Source organism: Olea europaea, chromosome 16 (assembly GCF_002742605.1).
Source record: "Olea europaea var. sylvestris chromosome 16, O_europaea_v1, whole genome shotgun sequence".
In the NCBI taxonomy this organism is placed as follows: domain Eukaryota; kingdom Viridiplantae; phylum Streptophyta; class Magnoliopsida; order Lamiales; family Oleaceae; genus Olea; species Olea europaea.
This window is the reverse complement of record NC_036252.1, coordinates 3,667,366-3,687,028: the sequence shown is the minus strand read 5'-3', so window position 1 is coordinate 3,687,028 and position 19,663 is coordinate 3,667,366. Positions and strand designations below refer to the sequence as shown.

At 34.4% G+C, this 19,663-nt stretch overlaps 1 protein-coding gene across 7 annotated transcripts; it reads left to right on the top strand.

The window, feature by feature from the left end:
• The first annotated feature begins 3,309 nt into the window (after positions 1-3,309).
• LOC111411753 (histone-lysine N-methyltransferase EZA1-like) lies at positions 3,310-19,633 on the top strand. Of its 7 annotated transcripts, none has more exons than XM_023042342.1 (18): positions 3,310-3,459; positions 3,744-3,845; positions 4,590-4,867; positions 6,053-6,214; positions 6,717-6,750; positions 7,024-7,155; positions 7,268-7,315; positions 7,394-7,465; positions 8,136-8,281; positions 8,700-9,041; positions 9,724-9,868; positions 10,587-10,807; positions 17,652-17,783; positions 18,268-18,355; positions 18,436-18,483; positions 18,565-18,693; positions 18,902-18,979; positions 19,053-19,633. In XM_023042342.1, the coding sequence occupies exons 1-18, from the start codon at positions 3,421-3,423 to the stop codon at positions 19,239-19,241; spliced, it is 2,385 nt and encodes a 794-aa protein (XP_022898110.1). In that variant the 5' UTR covers positions 3,310-3,420; the 3' UTR covers positions 19,242-19,633. The 7 variants fall into 7 exon arrangements, with proteins under 7 accessions (XP_022898110.1, XP_022898108.1, XP_022898109.1 ...); XM_023042340.1 differs by having other exon boundaries at positions 6,717-6,801; XM_023042341.1 differs by lacking the exon at positions 8,700-9,041 and having other exon boundaries at positions 6,717-6,801; positions 8,136-8,623.
• The last annotated feature ends 30 nt before the right edge of the window (positions 19,634-19,663 follow it).

Below are 19,663 nucleotides of genomic sequence, written 5' to 3'. Positions count from 1 at the left end.
GGAGATTATGACAATAAGCGACTGCGAATAACATTACTCTTTAAACATGCCAATTGTTTGTAGCGATGATAGATTTTAGCAATTGTTTTGATACGCTTGCTTAATGTCAATTCAATTCAATATTTGATATTTGATACTTTTAATTCTTCATCCTCAAGATATGTTCTTTTTTATATTTCATTTCATATTTGATTATCCTTTTTTATTTTCTTTTGTGTAGAATCTAAACACAAAACAATTTTACCAAGATAAGTTCCTAAATACATTGTTGCCAAATGGCATCCTATCATATTAGTTAATTTTGAAAAAAAATATGTCAATTGATGCTCTTAAGGAATCTAGACCCATTCAAAGGTATTTACAATGGAACAAAAATGACTTGTTGTGAATTCAAGAAACATATTATTCATTCAGAAATAACCATTGGACAACATGTTGGAAAATAAGTTTTCCTTTCGTGCATCCCATTAATTCCACCAAATGATGAGGATATCCATTCAAATTCAAGAGAAAACAAATTTCAAAATATCTATGCTTGCAATTACCATTGACAAGGACAACAGTGCCCTTATTTGAGCCCCATTTTAAGGGGGAAAATGAATTTGTGGTTAAAAAATAATGAAAAGTTTTGGATTTACGTGTAATATTATTTTATTGAAAAATGTGTGGTTGAAATGATGTCAAAACATTGTAGAGAATTCTTTTTTTTTCCCAAAGAATGGGGATCAAACAAGGGCATTATGTCATGGGCAACTAAATCTCATACTTTTTTTGCGATGTTTCAATATAATCAATAAAAGTTGTAGGACATTGACAAAAAATGTTATGTATAAAGAAGTGTTATTTTAATTTTTTCAACCTTTCACATTATATACATAATCTATAAATATATTAAAAATATCACATAAAGTGAAAATCATTTTTTGAACGATTTTAACCCTACTACAATTTAATTATTTCAACAATACTTTACTTTTCGTTTTTCAATATATAATAAATATTACAAAATCTTTGTCATGTACGAATTTCAAGTTGTTAATTCTCAATTAATTAACATTTACATTAATCCAAATTTAGTGAATCTTGACTTGATGAATTTTGAACTATATGAATTTATAGTTATTATACATAGATTTATTTATATTCATGCATCTATGAATTTTAATTGGTATTGAAGTTCATGTATTATCAGTTAATTCTAATGTATCAAATGTATTATGAAAAATGTTGCTCATTTGTAGTATTTCATTATTACAAAAAAATTTGAATAGAAGTTGAGTTTTAAGAGTAAAAATGTCTTCTCTTGAATTTCTATACTAAATTTTATTTTCTTTATTTTGTTTGAAACTCTTTAAATCCTCCCAACAGATTGATATCAAATATTATTTTTATAGTACTTATAAAGTATTTATTACACATTCATCTTTGACTAGTTTCATAAAAGTGTTATTCATATATATTCTTTTTAACAATTTTTTTTTTAACAATATCAATTACATCAGCTACTTTACAAAACAATATTAATACTCCAATAATATTATGCATATCTTTCATCCGATACATAAGACGTGCAACGCACGTGCTTCCTACTAGTTTTATGGGGTTGACAAAGGGGGATAGGCACCCGAATTCAAGTATTATGGGTACTAATTACACCTAATATTGGGTGAGGACTAAATTAAATTTATGCTTATCAAGTTTAATACGATGCATTATACTTGATGAGTGATGAAATAATGAAATCAATTAACATTACAAATATGAGATGAACTTTATTGACCTTATCATTTAACTCACATGAAAACCATCTTCAATTTTGACCGTTACTTTAAATGAATTCGATATCCCAGTGTAAACTATTGCACCAAAGAAGATAAAAGGGAGGATGGGTATTATGTCATGGGTATTGACTACACCTAACATCAAGTGAGGACTGAATTGAATTTATGCTTATCGGGTTTAACATGATGCACTATACATGATGAGTGATGAAATAATGATATCAAGTAACGTTATAAATATGAGATGAACTTTATTGACCTTATCATTTGACTCACATGAAAACCATCTTCAATTTTGACCGTTACTTTAAATGCATTCGATATCTCGTGCGGTGTGAATTATTGCACCAAAGAAGATAAAAGGGAGGATAGGTATTATGTCATGGGTATTGACTACACCTAACATCAAGTGAGGACTAAATTGAATTTATGCTCATCAAGTTTAAAACGATGCACTATACATGATGAGTGATGAAATAATGATATCAATTAACGTTATAAATATGAGATGAACTTTATTGACCTTATCATTTGACTCACATGAAAATCATCTTCAATCTTGGCTGTTACTTTAAATGTGTTCGTTATCTCGCGAGGAGTACACTATCTATAATCTGTTAAAATATCACATAAGGGGAAAATCATTTTTTGGATGATTTCAACCTCCATACAATTAAATATTTCAATAATACGTTAATTTTCGTTTTTCGATATGTAATAAATATTACATAATTATTGTCATTTATGAAATCTATGTTATTAATTAATCAATTAATTAACATTAACATTAATCTAGACTCAATGAATTTTCGCTTGATCAACTTACATGAATCTAAGGTTATTATAGATAAATTTATTCATATTCATGTATTTACAAATTTTAATGGGTGTTTAATTTGTATATTAATAATTAATTTTTATGAATCAAATGTTAAATAAAAAGATTGCTCATTTATTATATTTCATCATTAAAAAAAAATTGAATCATAAAAATTGAATTTTGAGAGTACAATTTATTCTCTTAAATGTCTATACTAAATTTTATTTTCTTTAATTCATTCAGACTCATCAAATCTTTCAACAAATTGGTACCAAATATTATCTTTACATTATTTATAATTTTTTTAGAATAACGTGTAATGGACGTTCAACTTTGATTAGTTATACCAAAATAGACAAAGGGAGGATAGGCACCGGAATTCATTTATTATGTGTATTAATTACACCTAATATCACTTATCAAGTTTAATACAACGCGTGATGTGTTATGAAAAAAATGAATCAACTAACGTTATAAATATGAGACAACTTTATTGACCTTTTCATTTAACTCAAATGAAAACATCTTCAATTTTGGCCGTTACTTTAATGTATTTGATATTCAGTGTAGTGTACACTATTGTACCAAAATACGTCCCCTTAAGATTTTGCCATGTGGACCAATTCTGATTCAGCATCCTATTCATACCATGTTCTCCTGCACCTTAACGCACATAATCTCTCTCAATGCTATTATATATACCGTCCATGTCTCTTAACGTTTCGAGGGTCGAATTTCTACAAGCCTTTGTCTTTGTATTTTCATTTCTGGGATATTCATTAAATAAACAATCAAAAGGGCAAAAAGGAAAAAAATTCAATGGTCTCCAACTCGAGCAATTCTGCTTCAAAATCCAAAGTCAGTTGCTTTTTCTCGATTCTCGATTTTTTTTTCTAATTTTTATTACTTAAATTGTTTTGTATGTAATTAGTTACAATTGATCACAGCTAGAAGATTGATTTTTTGTTTTTGAATTTATTTTTATATCTCCTACAATTTAAGTTGTGATCAGTGTTTAACTATTGCTGTATATCTTTTTGTGTTGTAAGCTGGAATTGAGAAAATAAAAAATAAATGAGAGAAACTGGAGTGTTTTATTTGAATTCAGATTTCATTTACTTTAATTTTTTATTTTTGCACAGATATTTCATGGAGAACAGGGGAGTGATGCTGTGGGAAACTTGACTTGTAAATTAACTCAGCTGAGAAAGCAGATTCAAGCTGACAGAGTTGTTTCAATTAAAGTAATTTGCTTTCAAATGAACTTTCTCTATTTTTTTTTCAAAGATACCATTTGTGTATTCATGTATAGTTTTTATTTGATATTTTTTTCTAGTACAAAATATTTATATTCATCTCTAAAAAGAAATCCTTAATTTGGCCTTGGATTTATATCATCAGATTGCAAGATCAAGACATTGAATTGAAATCAGTCATTCTGAGTTTTACTATTGTTTCATTATGACTTTGGATCAGTTCCTGGCTTTACATTTTGCTGGGATTGGTCTTATGGATATCACAGGTCAATTTCAACTGTCATGCTAAAAATTATGATTATTACTTAAACGTGAAGTCTATATGTTGATAGGCATGATGTTTCTAAAGTTCAGATTTCTGAAGAGAATTGATTTTGTGTTTGTGCATTAATTATTATTATTATTATTTTTTAATTCATTTTAATTTTTTTGATTTAGAGCTTGTTTATCTAAGTTAAAAAGTTTATTTGTAAGTGAACGAGTTAGTTCTAAATTAAATAATTTGGTTGAAGTGGCTAATAAGTTGCTTATTTTAAATATAAGGTGAGAATTACTTGAGTTGCTTTCTAAATAAGTAAGTGTTTTTTACTTTTCCAAACAAGTCTTGGGAACAAAAGGTCTCTTAAAACTTATAAGCAACCTTTACTTTTTTTAAGCTTAGCCAACATGTTATTTTATCTGTTGATGATGTTACTTTGAGCACTCATGGTTCTTGCCTCCTTATTTCATTAGGAAAAAGTAGAGAAAAACAGAAAGAATCTTGAAGCTTATGTTTCTGAGCTTGATAAACTGGCAGCATCAAGGAATGATGTTACCATTACAAAGAACAATGATTTGGGTAATTCCCTTTCTTTCCGAATGGACAATCCTCTTTCCAAAGTTAGTGGGTTTTTTCACGGATATGGAGATAGAGATTATGTGAACACTGAAGAAGTTGTGTTTTCTGCAACTGTTAAGCTTCCATCTATTCAGAAAATACCTCGTTATACTACTTGGATTTTCTTAGACAGGTACACGATCATCATATTTCTTCTTCTGTAATATATATATATTTTTTTAATACAGTCAAGTTGCTCTTTTTTTTAATTTTTTTTATTTTCTTGTGAGTGGAGTGGGGGGTGTCTACACTGGGAGGGGATTCATAATAGTTAGTTTTGGTGTTTATTTTACATTAGGGGATTAATAATATTTAATTTCGGTGTTTGTTTTTTATATGCGAAGAGATATTGCTTGATAGAGCATCACAAAAACCATCCGGATGACACGAGTCTTTATAACATAATGTCCCCTGTGCTTTTTTCAAATCATTGTGAGACGTAAATGTTATATAATGCATGGGGTTGCATTTTATAGATCAAAGGAGACAGACAGCATTATGTGGGTTAGTTGTGACCATATGGAATTCCTTGGTCTTAGTCATGGTACAATCTGCCAACAAGTGCATAATTGCAGTAAGTAGTGGGTGATTCCACTTGAGAACCACAATGCAATTGTCATTAGCACAGAGGTCCCATATATTGGGAAGAAAATCTATAATTTAGGCTGTTTGCATTCAATATATTATAGTATTAGTGGTGAGGATATTGTGTTTATCAAAACATAACATAGAGTTTCAGTGTTTCACTTTTCTGATATTACTCTCTACGTCCAAAGGTTCAAAATGATCCCAACAAATCTTTGACTAATATATTATGTTATATCTATTATTTTAATATTATAACATTTCAAAAGGTATGTGTATGCACATTGCTCTTCAAACATGATACATACACTTAACTACTTAGTTTCATCAGCTTTATGTCCTATTGGTTATATCCTTAAAGCTGAACTTTGCAAACATTTTTTAGTAATAAGCATGATTAACTCCAGAGGTTCCCTGATGGTCAGAATATCAATATTATGTTGTTAATGGTGCAAAACTATAATCCATAACTTATCATTTTGGTCCCGCAATATCAGGCTAAAGTTACCGGCTATTTTTTTTAATAACTGGATTTTTCCTAGCTGAATCAGGCTGTTGAATGATTTATTGTTTTCCTAGACATTATTTCTGGACAATATTGCTTTTTACATCTCTATTTTCCCTTGAAATCAGAATGAGTTTTATCATGCCTTCTTGCAATTTTTTTTCCTTCTTTCTTGAAATAAAGATTTTATTTTCAATTGCTTTCTCAAGTTTTCTTCAAAAAGAACAGAAATCAGAGAATGGCCAATGACCAATCAGTAGTTGGGAGGAGACGGATTTACTATGATCGACATGGTGGTGAGGCACTTCTCTGCAGTGACAGTGATGAAGATCTTGCTGAAATAGAGGGTGAGAAGCATGAATATTCTGAGGGAGAAGACCATATTCTAAGGTCAGTTTGTCTGAGATGTTAATCTAGCTCCTAAGGTGGAATTTCAAACTGATTCTCTAGTTAAAGTATTGTAGTCACTGTAATGCTCCCCCATTGCTATCAGAGATAACGGAATTTATAAATCTAATTTACAGGCAATGCACTAAAATGGATTTATTAAATTATGAAAGATATTATTTCTATCTTTATTTCTGGCATTTGAATATATCTCTATATTTAGGAAAGGGTGTCTCGTCCTTGTCTAATTGAACCAAGGATCTCTTGATTTTCTTACAATATTAAGTGGCAAGATTTGAATTGATTGTCCAAAATTAATTTAGTTTTCTTAATTAAAAGAATTGAAGAAAATCTTCTTGTCAAAATTGGAACTCGTTCATGATTCTGTTCGGTCAAGGTCAAGTTTGAAAACTTTGACTCTGCTGAGTTTGCCTAATTAATATGCTAAGTAGGTAAAATCTGTAAACTTAGAAAAATATGTAATGCTAATTCATTCATTTTGTAGGATGACTCTTCAGGAATATGGGCTACGTGATGAGGTACTCAACACCTTGACCCAGTTTGTTGGTGGAACCTCTGAAGAGATCCAGGTTATAAAGTTCAAAATCAGGAAGATTTTAAAAGAAAAACATTTCTGTTTTTAAGTATAGCATTTCCATTTTTAAGTATAGTATTTCTTGGTTATAAAATGATTTTGTTTTCGAAATCTATTTCCTTGGGAATTTTGCAATATATCTTCAGTTATTGCAGTTTCTGTATGTTTACAGTCATCTTCTTTATTCTTCAGATGAATTCATTCCCGTGATATGCAGGAGCGCTGCAACAATCTAAAGGAAATAGATCAAATGGCCGAAAAACAGAAGTCTGGACATATTGAGTTCATGGACAAAAGCCTAACTGCTGCTCTACGTTCGTTTGATTTTTATTTTTGTCGTCGTTGTTTGGTACGTGGTCATAGGATACATGAATTCACTGTATGGAAGATACTTTTACCATCACTCGGGCGATGAATTGCAAGTCATGCTAAATTGACAATTTCTTTTTGTTGCTCAACAGGAATTTAAGTGTGGCTTGCATCCTTGCCCACAAATTCTTGTTTATTCTGTAAGCTAAAACTTCATTCTGATTCTTTTGGATATCTGACATTTATCCGTTGATTTGAAGGATTTTTTGGTTTGACAGAGGGAAAAGCAATTCTACACATCTGATTCTCAAGAGGGTAGGAAACCTTGTGGTGATCATTGTTACCTTCAGGTATGGCTTTCCATAAAGATCTGGAATAACAATGAGGCTCTACTTTGAATGTAATAGATGAGGTGCATAAATCTTTTGCTATGAAAGGGGTTGGGGTCGGAAGATCCAAAATTTTTGTATCTATCCATTCAATCATAACTATTTTAATCAGAATTAGTGTCTAGCCCATGTAGGAGTTGACAGCGTTACATATCCTGCCTGTGGAGAATTTAAATCAGCTGCCTTTTATTCAAACCAAACTATGTGCTTTACAGGAACAGGCTTTGTTATTATCTTTACCTTATGACTGAAATATGATAAATAATTGTCTGTGCTAAGCTTAAAAGTTACAAATTCATTGGGGAACCCAGTAGTTATAGTTGTTCTAGTCTTTTATTTAATAAAAATGGGATTTGAAATCTTAAGAGTTTCTTTGCGTGTTTACAAATTTAGTGTGTATATGCTCGTTGCTTGCAGAAAAGTATTTGTGTAAGTTGAAAACACTTGAGTATGTTGTCCATAGAGGAACATAATATTTAGAGCTTCAAAGTTATGATAAGGAACTTAATGGTAGTCCATTATCATGCATCACCTGATTGTTTTGATGGCTACAAATGTTATTCTGCACGTTGTCAACTTTGGTAACACAATGGTTTTTCCTCTGTGGAAATTTTTCTTTTGGTATTTTTAGTTGAACATTTTAAGAGACTTGCCCGTGAGTTCATCCGTAGATCCCTTGCAAATACACCATCAAGAATTCCTAGGAGAGTGGAGGACATCACAGCCTACAAATACATTGACTCAAATCTCAAAGCTTGTTTCTGATGACTTGCTAAGTTCTTCCAGTAAGAAACTGAAGTTGGCAGCACCTAATTCTCTGGACCTTTACCCAAACCCAGTTGGTCAGGATGTGGAAATGGTTGAATCCAATGAAGATGAAAGCCAGATGGTGACCACTAATGCAGTGCATGTTTTACATAAACAAAATCCAGATGAACGTCCTCCTCCTCTACCTATAAGTGGAAATAAGGCCAAGGACTATGCCAGTGATAAAGGGAAAGACATTGCAGAATCACCTTTGAAGGAAAGTTCAGCTAAAGGTTCACACAGACATGGTGAGTGGAGACCTCTAGAGAAAGACTTGTACTTAAAGGGGATAGAGATTTTTGGAAAAAACAGGTATGAGGATCTATTGTTTTCTCTAGTTTTTTCCTTGCGTTACCAGTTTATTGGAATTGCTTACAGATTTACTAAGTTCTTCCAGTAAGAAACTGAAGTTGGCAGCACCTAATTCTCTGGACCTTTACCCAAACCCAGTTGGTCAGGATGTGGAAATGGTTGAATCCAATGAAGATGAAAGCCAGATGGTGACCACTAATGCAGTGCATGTTTTACATAAACAAAATCCAGATGAACGTCCTCCTCCTCTACCTATAAGTGGAAATAAGGCCAAGGACTATGCCAGTGATAAAGGGAAAGACATTGCAGAATCACCTTTGAAGGAAAGTTCAGCTAAAGGTTCACACAGACATGGTGAGTGGAGACCTCTAGAGAAAGACTTGTACTTAAAGGGGATAGAGATTTTTGGAAAAAACAGGTATGAGGATCTATTGTTTTCTCTAGTTTTTCCTTGCGTTACCAGTTTATTGGAATTGCTTACAGATTTTTTTAGACGCATGTCACGTGAGTAAAATATGCAGTTGAATGTAATATGATTTAAATCCTGATCACCTGTTAAGGTACCAAATGTCGCTTATAGTTGCTTGTTTAGGTAGAGAGTTCTTATTTTCCCAAGAGTGGTGGAAGACAACTTGAAGAGACATGACTAGAAACATATGTGTTACCTTCCAGTAAACAGCCCAACTTTCAAAAAGAGAGGATGATTGTATATTATAGAATGCAAACCATACTTATTTTAATCTTTCTTCATTTGTTTATTACTTTGGTACTTCTAGTCCAGGTAAGGCTAAATCAATTCCCACTAATTAAAGCTATTAAGTTGGAAAACATAAATACTAGAAAGAATAGCTTGAAGTTTAGGAGGCAGTTGAGTTGAAGGCAGAACAGCAGAACCACCAAGTTGGCAGTGATAAGAAAGAAATTCTGAATTGTACAAATATCACTTTGCAGCTTGTAAGGCCATATAAATCATGAATCATTATTTCCTCTAGTCCTTTTCTTTTATGCTTGGACAGAGGTAGATTTTCATTATGCTGTTAGTTACAATTACAACGTAGTTGTACATCACATATAGCTAATTCACACCTCATGGATTGTAGCTGCCTTATAGCAAGGAACTTGCTACCTGGTTTGAAGACTTGTGTAGAAGTATCCAATTATATGCTGAGTGATGGAGCAATAATTTCTCGTGGATCTTCTTCTGCTCTGAACTCACTATTAGAAGATGTTGGAAACATGGATACGGTTAGTTATTATATCTTCTTATCCTTTCCTCCAGGCAAGCGCACGAGTCAGGTGTTCCCAATTTCCCGGAAACTGAAAACCTGACTGTTACAGTGATGTTTATTAACAGCTCAAAATTTCTTATATTCTACAAATCGACGATTTCAATTTTTGGAGCAATAGTAGTTTTAATGTTCTGAATCACAAGTGACTATCCAATACTTTTAATCAAAGTTTCAACAACATTGATTACCTTTTTAACATATATATTACGTTTTAGGCCTAACCCTTTTAATTTAGTCTTACAGAAGTGAACATTTTTCTGGATTTCCTTTGATATGATCAGAAATATCATACCAGAATCAGATTTTTTGGGAGCGAATGAATTCAACTTTAAAGTAGCTTCATTTTATTTACATTTACACGTCCTGTCTTGTAAATTCATGTATAAAATTAGGAATTTACAAAATTTCTAGATCAAGTTTCTACATCTGCTATTAAGATTTGTTAGACGAGTTATTTTCATTCAAGTGACACCCGTTAGGATTTTTGTCTTATAACCATTGTATGCTTGCTTCCTGTATTGTGACAATTTTCTTCTCAGTCAAAAGAAAAAGCAAATAAACTTCCACTCACCATCACTTTTCTTTGAATTAATGTTTTTGAATCTGTATGCACCAAGTAAGCAACACACCTTGCTACTTTCATTCAAATTTATTTTCTACGTTGGATGCATTAGGAGTCGGAGATGCCAGTAAGGTCACGAGTATATCGTAAAAGAGGTAGAACGCGGAAGCTTAAGCCTTCTTGGAAGTCTGCTGGCCACCCATCACTCTGGAGAAGAATTGCAGATGGAAAATACCAGCCATATAAGCAATACACTCCATGTGGATGCCAGTCTATGTGTGGAAAGGAGTGCCCTTGTCAACAAAATGGAACTTGCTGTGAAAAATATTGCGGGTAATTCAATTTTAATTCATTCAATTCTTTGTGAGAATATAGTATCATGTCTACCTTGGTCGATTATTAATTCATATAAATGGTATCATGCTTTTGAATTCTACTACAGTAATTAGTTCATTGAGTCAATTTCTATTGAAGCCCATCAGTTTAAACAAAGTACTGAAGCGACTTATTATTGTTGAACAACTTGACCTAAAAACTAAAGCAGTTGGATGTGGCCACATATATATCATTTAAATATTATTTTTAACTTGCACCCGCACAGGGTTTATTCATCAAAGCCTAATATGTGTATAATCTATTTGGGAAAATTGCAGCTGAGGTACCAAACCTTTCGTTTATTAGCAGACTTTGCCCAAACCTTTAGTTTGTGCCACCGGAGATATCAAATCTTCAAAAAATTTACACCCGGAGTCCAAATTGACAGAAACCGTTAGTTTGGCTGTTATTGATCAAAAATTAAAGGTCTGACTAATTGTTGACTGATTTTTAAAGTGGTAAATGTGTAACTTTACATTTTCATATAAAAAATTTATATAAAGAAATTATATTTAAAACCAAAAAATAAAAAAACTCCAATCATCATCTCCACTCACCCCCCACCCCCACGAAAACCAAAAACCAGTTTGGTAAATGAACAAAACTAGTTTGTACTTTCAAAACGACTAGCTCCGATGAGAATAACCCGTGAGAGGAGAAGGAGAGGATATAGTGGGGGATATTTGTAGGATTTGAGGGGTTGTTTGGGAAGAAATGGAATTGAAGGTTTCAAGGGAAGAGAGTAAAAGGGGCAAAAAAAAAAAAAAAACCAGTAAATGAAATGCGCATTTGATGGGTTTTTATCTTCTTTCTCCCAAAAAGTAGTCATACAAATGCACTGGTATTCGATGGGTTCTTGTCAATGGGCAAAGAAGGGTTTTTATTTTCCTTCTTCCAAATTTTACTGATTTTTGGAGAGTGGGGAAAATGAGTTGCAAGGTTTGAAATTAGTTTTTGAGATTTCAATCAAGCTACCAAGCAAGGGAGAAGAAGTCAGTGAGATTCCAACTTTGATTTTATTTGGAAATACCTAGTTTTTGGTTTTTGGTGGGTAGAGAAGATGACTTTTAGTTTTGGGTGGGTGGAGAAGATGACTATTTTTTATTTTTTTATTCTTTTATTTAAGTTTTTTATATGAAAATGTAAAGTTACACATTTACCCCATTAAAAATAGTCAACAATTGGTCAGATATTTAATTTTTGGTCAATAACAGTCAAACTAACGGTTTCTGTCAATTTGGACTCCGAGTGCAAATTTTTTGAAGGTTTGGTACCTCCGATGATACAAACTAAAGGTTTGGGCAAAGTCTACTAATAAACGAAAGGTTTGGTACCTCGACTGTAATTTTCCCAATCTATTTTTAAATGGATGGTGGCGAGACTTGAACTTGAGACCTTTTCTTGCTCTAAGTTGGTTGTGTATTTTTTGTTGTTCTATTCAAATAATGAATCCATACAATCATATAACTGTTTGTATTCTACAAAAAGGAAAAATAACTTCCTAAAATACTGCCCTACAGTTACGGGATATTCTCAATCTCAGCCTTAATTTATGCATCATCGTAATCAGCCTTAATTTAAAAAATCAGCTAAGAATCAGCCTTTTAATTTGCATTTAGTAAGGACTGATTTGTCAACAATTATGATTAGTGAATCAAACTGAACTACTGTTAAATTTGGGTTGATTTTGTTGGCTGCAGTCTTGGAGTCTGCTTGTTGCTCAAACTGATTGATGATAAATTAAGGTAATAATGACCAAGGCAATTGAGGCATGTCTTGTGTAGGCCTAACGAAAATCACGTGCACAAGACTGATGCAATAACAGTAGAATAGATTAAAATAGGTACATTGATGTAGATGTAGGATAAGAAGCAAGAAGGGAGGAGAGGAAGAAGGAGAGAAGCAGAAAACAGGGAAAGGAAGAAGGAGAGAAACCGAGAGGAGGGAGAAGAGGAGAAGAAACCAGGGAAAGAGAGGGGAGGGAGGAAACGGCTGCAAGCCAAATAATATTTCAATTCTAATTCATCATCGTCTACTGAAATTACAACTGAAAACCATACAAATAGTAAAAGCATAACCCTACCAGTGATGGGCTTGGGCCAAACCAATAATACAAGCCCAATAACTAGAAAAAGTAAAATAGTGCGATAATAATATAAGTGATGTCCGCATCAATTCTCCCGGGGTGGAAGAAAAACTCGACTCTGTCGAGTGAACAAATGACAAAGAGCTACCGTCAATCGTCAATGTCGGAACTCATACCACGGTGGACGATTTTTTTGAAGAACCAAATATCTTAATTCCACGGTTGATAACAATGTAAATGGCAACTTGTCCTCGAGAATATGATCCGACCAAGGCGGACGATCCCTCATTTTAATCAAGTACCGACATTGGACTCCAAATAACAAGTACTCCTGCAACTCATCTCCAAAATCTTCACATAATTGCGCATAATGTGGAGCACAGTAAGAATGTTGATCTACCCAACAATTAAAGAAGCACCGATTCTCTCCGTCAATGGTTAACACAACCTGTTCATCTAAAATTACATCAATTTTATCGTTGTGTGCTGCGACAGGTGGTATTCGAATAGACATAGCAAAAGATTCGGTGTGGGAGTTCTCAGGTAGAGATGGAAAAGGATCAGCAAAAGTGTTAAAATAGCCATTGTAAGTATCGAAGTCCTTAACAAATAAAATAGGGTGATGGTCATAATGTGATAAAAGATCATTGACATAGGCATTTTGACCAACATGCTTTGAAATTTTAAAAAGACCAGCATTACACGCTTGCAATATAACATAATCCCCAATATTAAATTCAAAGTGTTGTTTATGCCAATCAACTTGAGGTTTATATAATGCTTTACTTACTTCAAATTGTTTATTGATCTCAATATGCAAGCTATGAAAATGTGATACAACTACCTCAACTGACATAGACACACAAGCATGTGGGTGCATGAAAATAAGGTCTAGAAGTTTCAAAAGTTCACAACTAAGAATAACATCAAAGGGTTTTAGACCTAAAGACCAGTTCACAGGATCATTAAATGCAATTTGAACAGTTGAAGGGATCAAGTCCCAATTTCCAAGGTTTTTCAGGACTAGAGACTGTAATAAATTGTCAGGATTTTGATTAGCACTTTTGTTTTGACCATCAATTTGAGGTTGGTCAGTGGTAGATAATTTTGCCTTAGCGTTAACCACAGGCGACCGGATTTTCCAAGGGTGACTGGTGACATCATCAAGCTCTTTAACTTGGGTAAGGGTATGACATATAACATGTGATAGAGAATTGTCGGAGATAAGGGGTATAGTATCCAAAGTCTCGGAAAGAGTCTGGATTCCACCTAAGGAAGTGTCCCCACTATCATCCAAGTCATCAAAATCTTCAAGTTTAGGTTCATAAACTAAATCTTCTAACGGCTTCTCTATTACGTTCTTTCGTTCTTCCATGACTAAGGTTCGATTAAGACATTTAGAAGAAATGTGACCAAAGTCTTTACAGTTGACGCACAACAAGTGAGAAGAAGACCTTGGAGTTGAAGAAATTCTACCTTGATTTTCCAAGATTGGAGAACCATTAGAAGGGGGAGGTCCTAGAAGGGACTTAACGGGAGGAGGTGGAGCCAATGAAGCTAAATGATGATTATCAAAAATTTTACCCTTATTTTTCAAAATTGGAGGAACATCAGGCGGAGGAGGTCCTAAAAGGGACTTAACGAGAGGAAATGGAGCCAATGACACCGAAGGATGATTGTCGATATGCTTTCTACATGGAGAAGAAGATCTTGGACTATCACGACCTTTACAATTATTTTTCCAAATAGGAGAAACATTAGACGGAGAAGGTTTTATGATAGACTTATGATGAGGCGACGCTAATGAGATGGGCGAACGACGATGACCACGCTTTTCATATGGAGTACTAATAATCAACTTATAATCTCGAGCTAAAGAGTAAGCGTGATCAAGAGTAGTGACACTTCGAAGGAAAAGCTCGCGCTTAAGATCATCTCTCAGACCTTGGCTAAACCTACTCAGAGTCGTGCTCTCATCCTCAATTAAATGATATTTGGTTCGAAATTCCTCATATTGTGCGATATACTTAGTCACTAATTGATTTCCTTGTTTAAGGGCATTCCATTGAGTAAGAATTTCAAAATTATCTCGTTCTCGCTCACGAATCTGATTCCTATTCCTATTCCTATCCCTATCCTTACGATCGGGTCGAAAGTATTTTTGATTACCTTGTCGACGATGTTGTCTATTATGGGACACCTTAGAATTATCAACATCAATTGAATGAGGAATGTGTTTAAAATTTTTCAAACTAACAGATAGTGCCTTACTCTCTTCAAGAGTAGCGATCATTTGAGTTTGAATAGCCGCAATTTGTCGGGTGAGTGCATTGAATTGTGAGGGGTTCATGTTTAAGGTACTGGAGCTAGAAGTGATAAGATGACCAATATGTAACTACATGCACTGTAATAGCAATTTAATGACATGCAATAGAGAAATCAACGAACAAAAAGTGCAAGTAATGGAAAATGAAAATTTGAGCTAATTCTTTTTTTTTTTTTTTAAATTTAAATTTTGGGATTAAAATCCAAAACAAGCTAATACTGTTGGTATAAGTAAAATAGCAAAGTAATGGTCAAATACTAGTCAAACTCTAATCACGTAAAATAAGTGAGGTAAAAGTGGAACTTAACGAAGTGAATGGGTCCAATTACGTGAGTTTAGATAAACAACTAGATCAGTAGCAGCACAAAATTTTAATTGATGCAATTTCTAAGATAAATAGTAATGTACCAAAGATAAATAGAATAGTAACTCCTCTTTTTGTTCATCGAAGCGACTGGACTGATCAACAGAATAGGAATATGTATCTGCAAAACAATGTTAGAAAATACTTTTTTTTTAATAAAAAACAGACAACAAAACTGGGGCCAAATGGCCCAAATACTAATAGAGGCCCAAACTACCAATCATTCCATAGTACTGGATACATAATAATCAAGACCCACTCTCCAGAACACACAACAAACTGAGGCGCGATCCATTACGTTGAGGGAGAGAATCGAGCAAGAATCGGGCATAACTTAGGGTCTGCCGGCGAGAGAGATAGCAGTCGTTGGTGGTTGATTTGCGACGGTGATGGAGATGCCCGAAGGCGGTTTAGGTGTGCAACAGTGGCTTTGCGTTAGTGGGTATTGAGATTTACTGGTTAATAGGTTATGGGATGATGATTAGGGCTGCCGGCGAGATGCAACCCAATTTGGAACGCCGGAGATGCCGTCACAGGTGTTGACCGGCGATAGAGATGGCAGACGAGTCGATGAAGTGGAAGAAGACTCGGGATTTGTGTGATTGTGGTGTGACTGCTGCCTATTATGGAGCAATGGCGATGGTGCGAATTGCAAGTCGTAGGTTTGGGAGGATTGTAGCGTTGACGGTGGTAGTTTCTGGTGATGATTGGTAGCAGTGGTGGTTTTGTAGATCGTGTGTGGGGTGGTTATTGTTTGTAGTAGTTTATTTAGGTGTCGTGGTGTAGTTGATATTCAGCAATTACGGGCAGGAGGCTTTGCAGTAGCCGGTTTGAAGTGTGGAGAATATGATGTGGGGGTTTGTTGCAGGTTGGTGGAGATTTTTTTTTGTGGGAGAGTTGCAGCAGTGGTTATGGTGGGAATTGGGCCTGTTTCCCGATTGTGGTGGCAGCGGTGATGGCAGAAGAGTAAATCGACTGGTTTTGAGCAATGGTTGAAGGAAACCAGGTTTAGTTCTGATACTACTTTGATGTAGGATAAGAAGCAAGAAGAGGAGGGGAGGAAGAAGGAGAGAAGCAGAAAACAGGGAAAAGAAGGAGAGAAACCGAGAGGAGGGAGAAGAGGAGAAGAAACCAGGGGAAGAGAGAGGAGGGAGAAAACGGCTGCAAGCCAAACAATATTTCAATTTTAATTCATCATCGTCTACTGAAATTACAACTGAAAACCATATAAATAGTAAAAGCATAACCCTACAAGTGATGGACTTGGGCCAAACCAATAATACAAGCCCAATAACTAGAAGAGGTAAAATAGTGTGATAATAATATAAGTGATGTCCGCATCATACATCAAAATCAACATGGCTTAATGTGTTAGTAAAGTGTCTAGGTGCATTGGATCTTCTAGATGTAGCAATGAAACAATGAAATGAAAACAAAGGATTCATGTAGCCGACCCCAAATTTATTGGGAATAAGGCTTAGTTGTTCTTGTAATATGCTTGTTCATCCAGTTTTCTGCAACTCACTATAAATGGTAAGTTTGCTTAACATGCTTTTAGCTTGGAACATAACTCTAAATATAGATTCAGTAGGTAACTGTTGGTTCAATTAAATGTGTGGTTGAACTTGAAGTTTGACCAGCTGAAAAGTTAATAAAGTTTTATCATTGTTTTATCTAACAAGGGCTAATTCTTCTGAGGATATATTGAGCCTGTTTGGTTTGAATTAAAATCTTACCTTAATTTAAGTCAAAGTTAGACATTCAATATTAACCACATTTTTCATGGGTTCCACAACTTTTAATCACACATTTCAAAAATTTCTATCACAATCTACTAAAAAATCTAATTTTAATCCCCACCTAACAACACCCTCATAATATGCTCAAGGGACAGTGAGATGTTAGAAAAAGATAAGTAGATTCAGTTTGTAGGACCATTAACACTAACATGTAGGTTTTTTGCACTTGCAACTTGATGAATCTGAGTGAAATAAGAGGTTAACCTGTAGCTGTTCAATTTTTTCAGGTGCTCAAAAAGCTGCAAAAATCGTTTCAGAGGATGTCATTGTGCTAAGAGTCAATGCAGAAGCCGACAATGTCCTTGTTATGCCGCTGGACGTGAATGCGACCCAGATGTTTGCAGAAATTGCTGGGTTAGGTATGGAGTTCTCATTTAGGAACCTATATATATTACTTCTTTTTCACAGGGAACCATTTTCTTTCACCTTAAAGAGCTCATCTTGTAGGCATCTTCACACTGATGATTGCATTAGTAGCTCTTTTACTTTTTAATCACTAAGTCACTGCCATTTTATCACTGGAATAAATTTTTTCACCTTTAGCAGTGCCAATCTCCATATAAAAGACGCTTTAATGGAGAAGGAAAGAAAAAGCAATATTGGTTTTGGGATGTGCATTTGTTGCATAAACTAGAAATACTGTACCAATTTGACCTTCTATTTGGGCCAAATTGTACTGTAATCATCTATCAAAAAAAGGAAAAAAACTAATGTAGTTGTTAATGTTTGTCAATGAGTGCCTCCAGAAAATTTTTCATCTATCGAAAAAAGGAAAAAAAACTACTGTAGTTGGTACCGTTTGTCAATGAGTGCCATCCAGAAAATTTTCTACTACTTTTGCAGCTGTGGTGATGGTTCACTAGGTGAACCAGCAAGGCGAGGAGAAGGTCAATGTGGCAATATGAGGCTCCTTCTCAGGCAGCAACAAAGGGTAAAATTTTGAATCTTCTACTCATCTATCTCTCTTTATTTGATTTCTTCAAATTGGCTGTCTAATCCTCTTTGTGTCAGATTCTCTTGGCAAAGTCTGATGTTGCTGGTTGGGGAGCCTTTTTAAAGGTACGAAAGGATGTGTGCTTTTCTATCCCTATTGTTGGTTGCTTGTGAAGTTTTCATGGTAAATTGGACATGTATTAGCAGAGTTCTGTCTGTAAAAATGATTACTTGGGAGAGTATACTGGTGAATTAATCTCTCACCGGGAAGCAGATAAGCGAGGAAAAATCTATGATCGTGCAAATTCATCATTCCTTTTCGACTTGAATGATCAGGCAAGTGAAGTCTCTCATTTAAGGATATTCTGATATCTTTGAATATTATCCGTTGTATCCCAATAAGGGTTTTTAACCGTGTTATAGGCTTATAGTAATTACTCTCCACATCCTGTAATTCACTGTTAGCATTTTCATGTCCCTTCTCTCTCATTACTAAGTTAAGTAAAACCAAAACAGAGATCTCATTGTTGTGTTCTGTATGCAGTATGTCCTTGATGCCGGCCGCCATGGCGACAAACTGAAATTTGCAAATCACTCGTCCACTCCAAACTGTTACGCGAAGGTGTTCATCTTTCAATGATCTTCAACTGCAGTTTCTATGATGTAATTGAGCTGATATAGGATCGTTTCTGCAGGTCATGTCAGTGGCCGGTGATCATCGTGTGGGCATTTTTGCCAATGAGCATATTGAAGCTGGTAAAGAACTCTTCTACGATTATCGTTATGGTCCAGATGAAGCACCTGCATGGGCACGGAAACCTGAGGGTTCGAAGAGAGATGGTTCACCAGTTCCTCAAGGCCGAGCCAAGAAGCACCAATCTTGATGAGGTGCCATCGTCATGGTTGTTTGTCCGTGGTTATAGGCAATTCCTCACATAATCCCATTTAGGACAACATTTATGAAATTCATGGCTGAACCATCTTTAATTTGTAATATTTGTGTGTGTGTTTCATTAATGCATCGCGTCGGTAAAGGGAAACGGTTTTTCAAACTAATAGATGGAAAACTGTCCCCATTACAGATATCAAAAATAAGAGTTTGGCCTACATGGTAGAGAATTTTGCTCCACTTACAATTTTAGTTAACGTATCATGATGTGGCAGGCAATCTGGCCACTTATTTGAATAACACTTGTACCAATGGATAATTGTTAATTGTAGTCTCTCTCTATAGAAGTCGTCCTACGTGGAATAAATATAGCAGGTGATTATTTAATGCGCAAAAGGCAATTATTATAGTAGACGA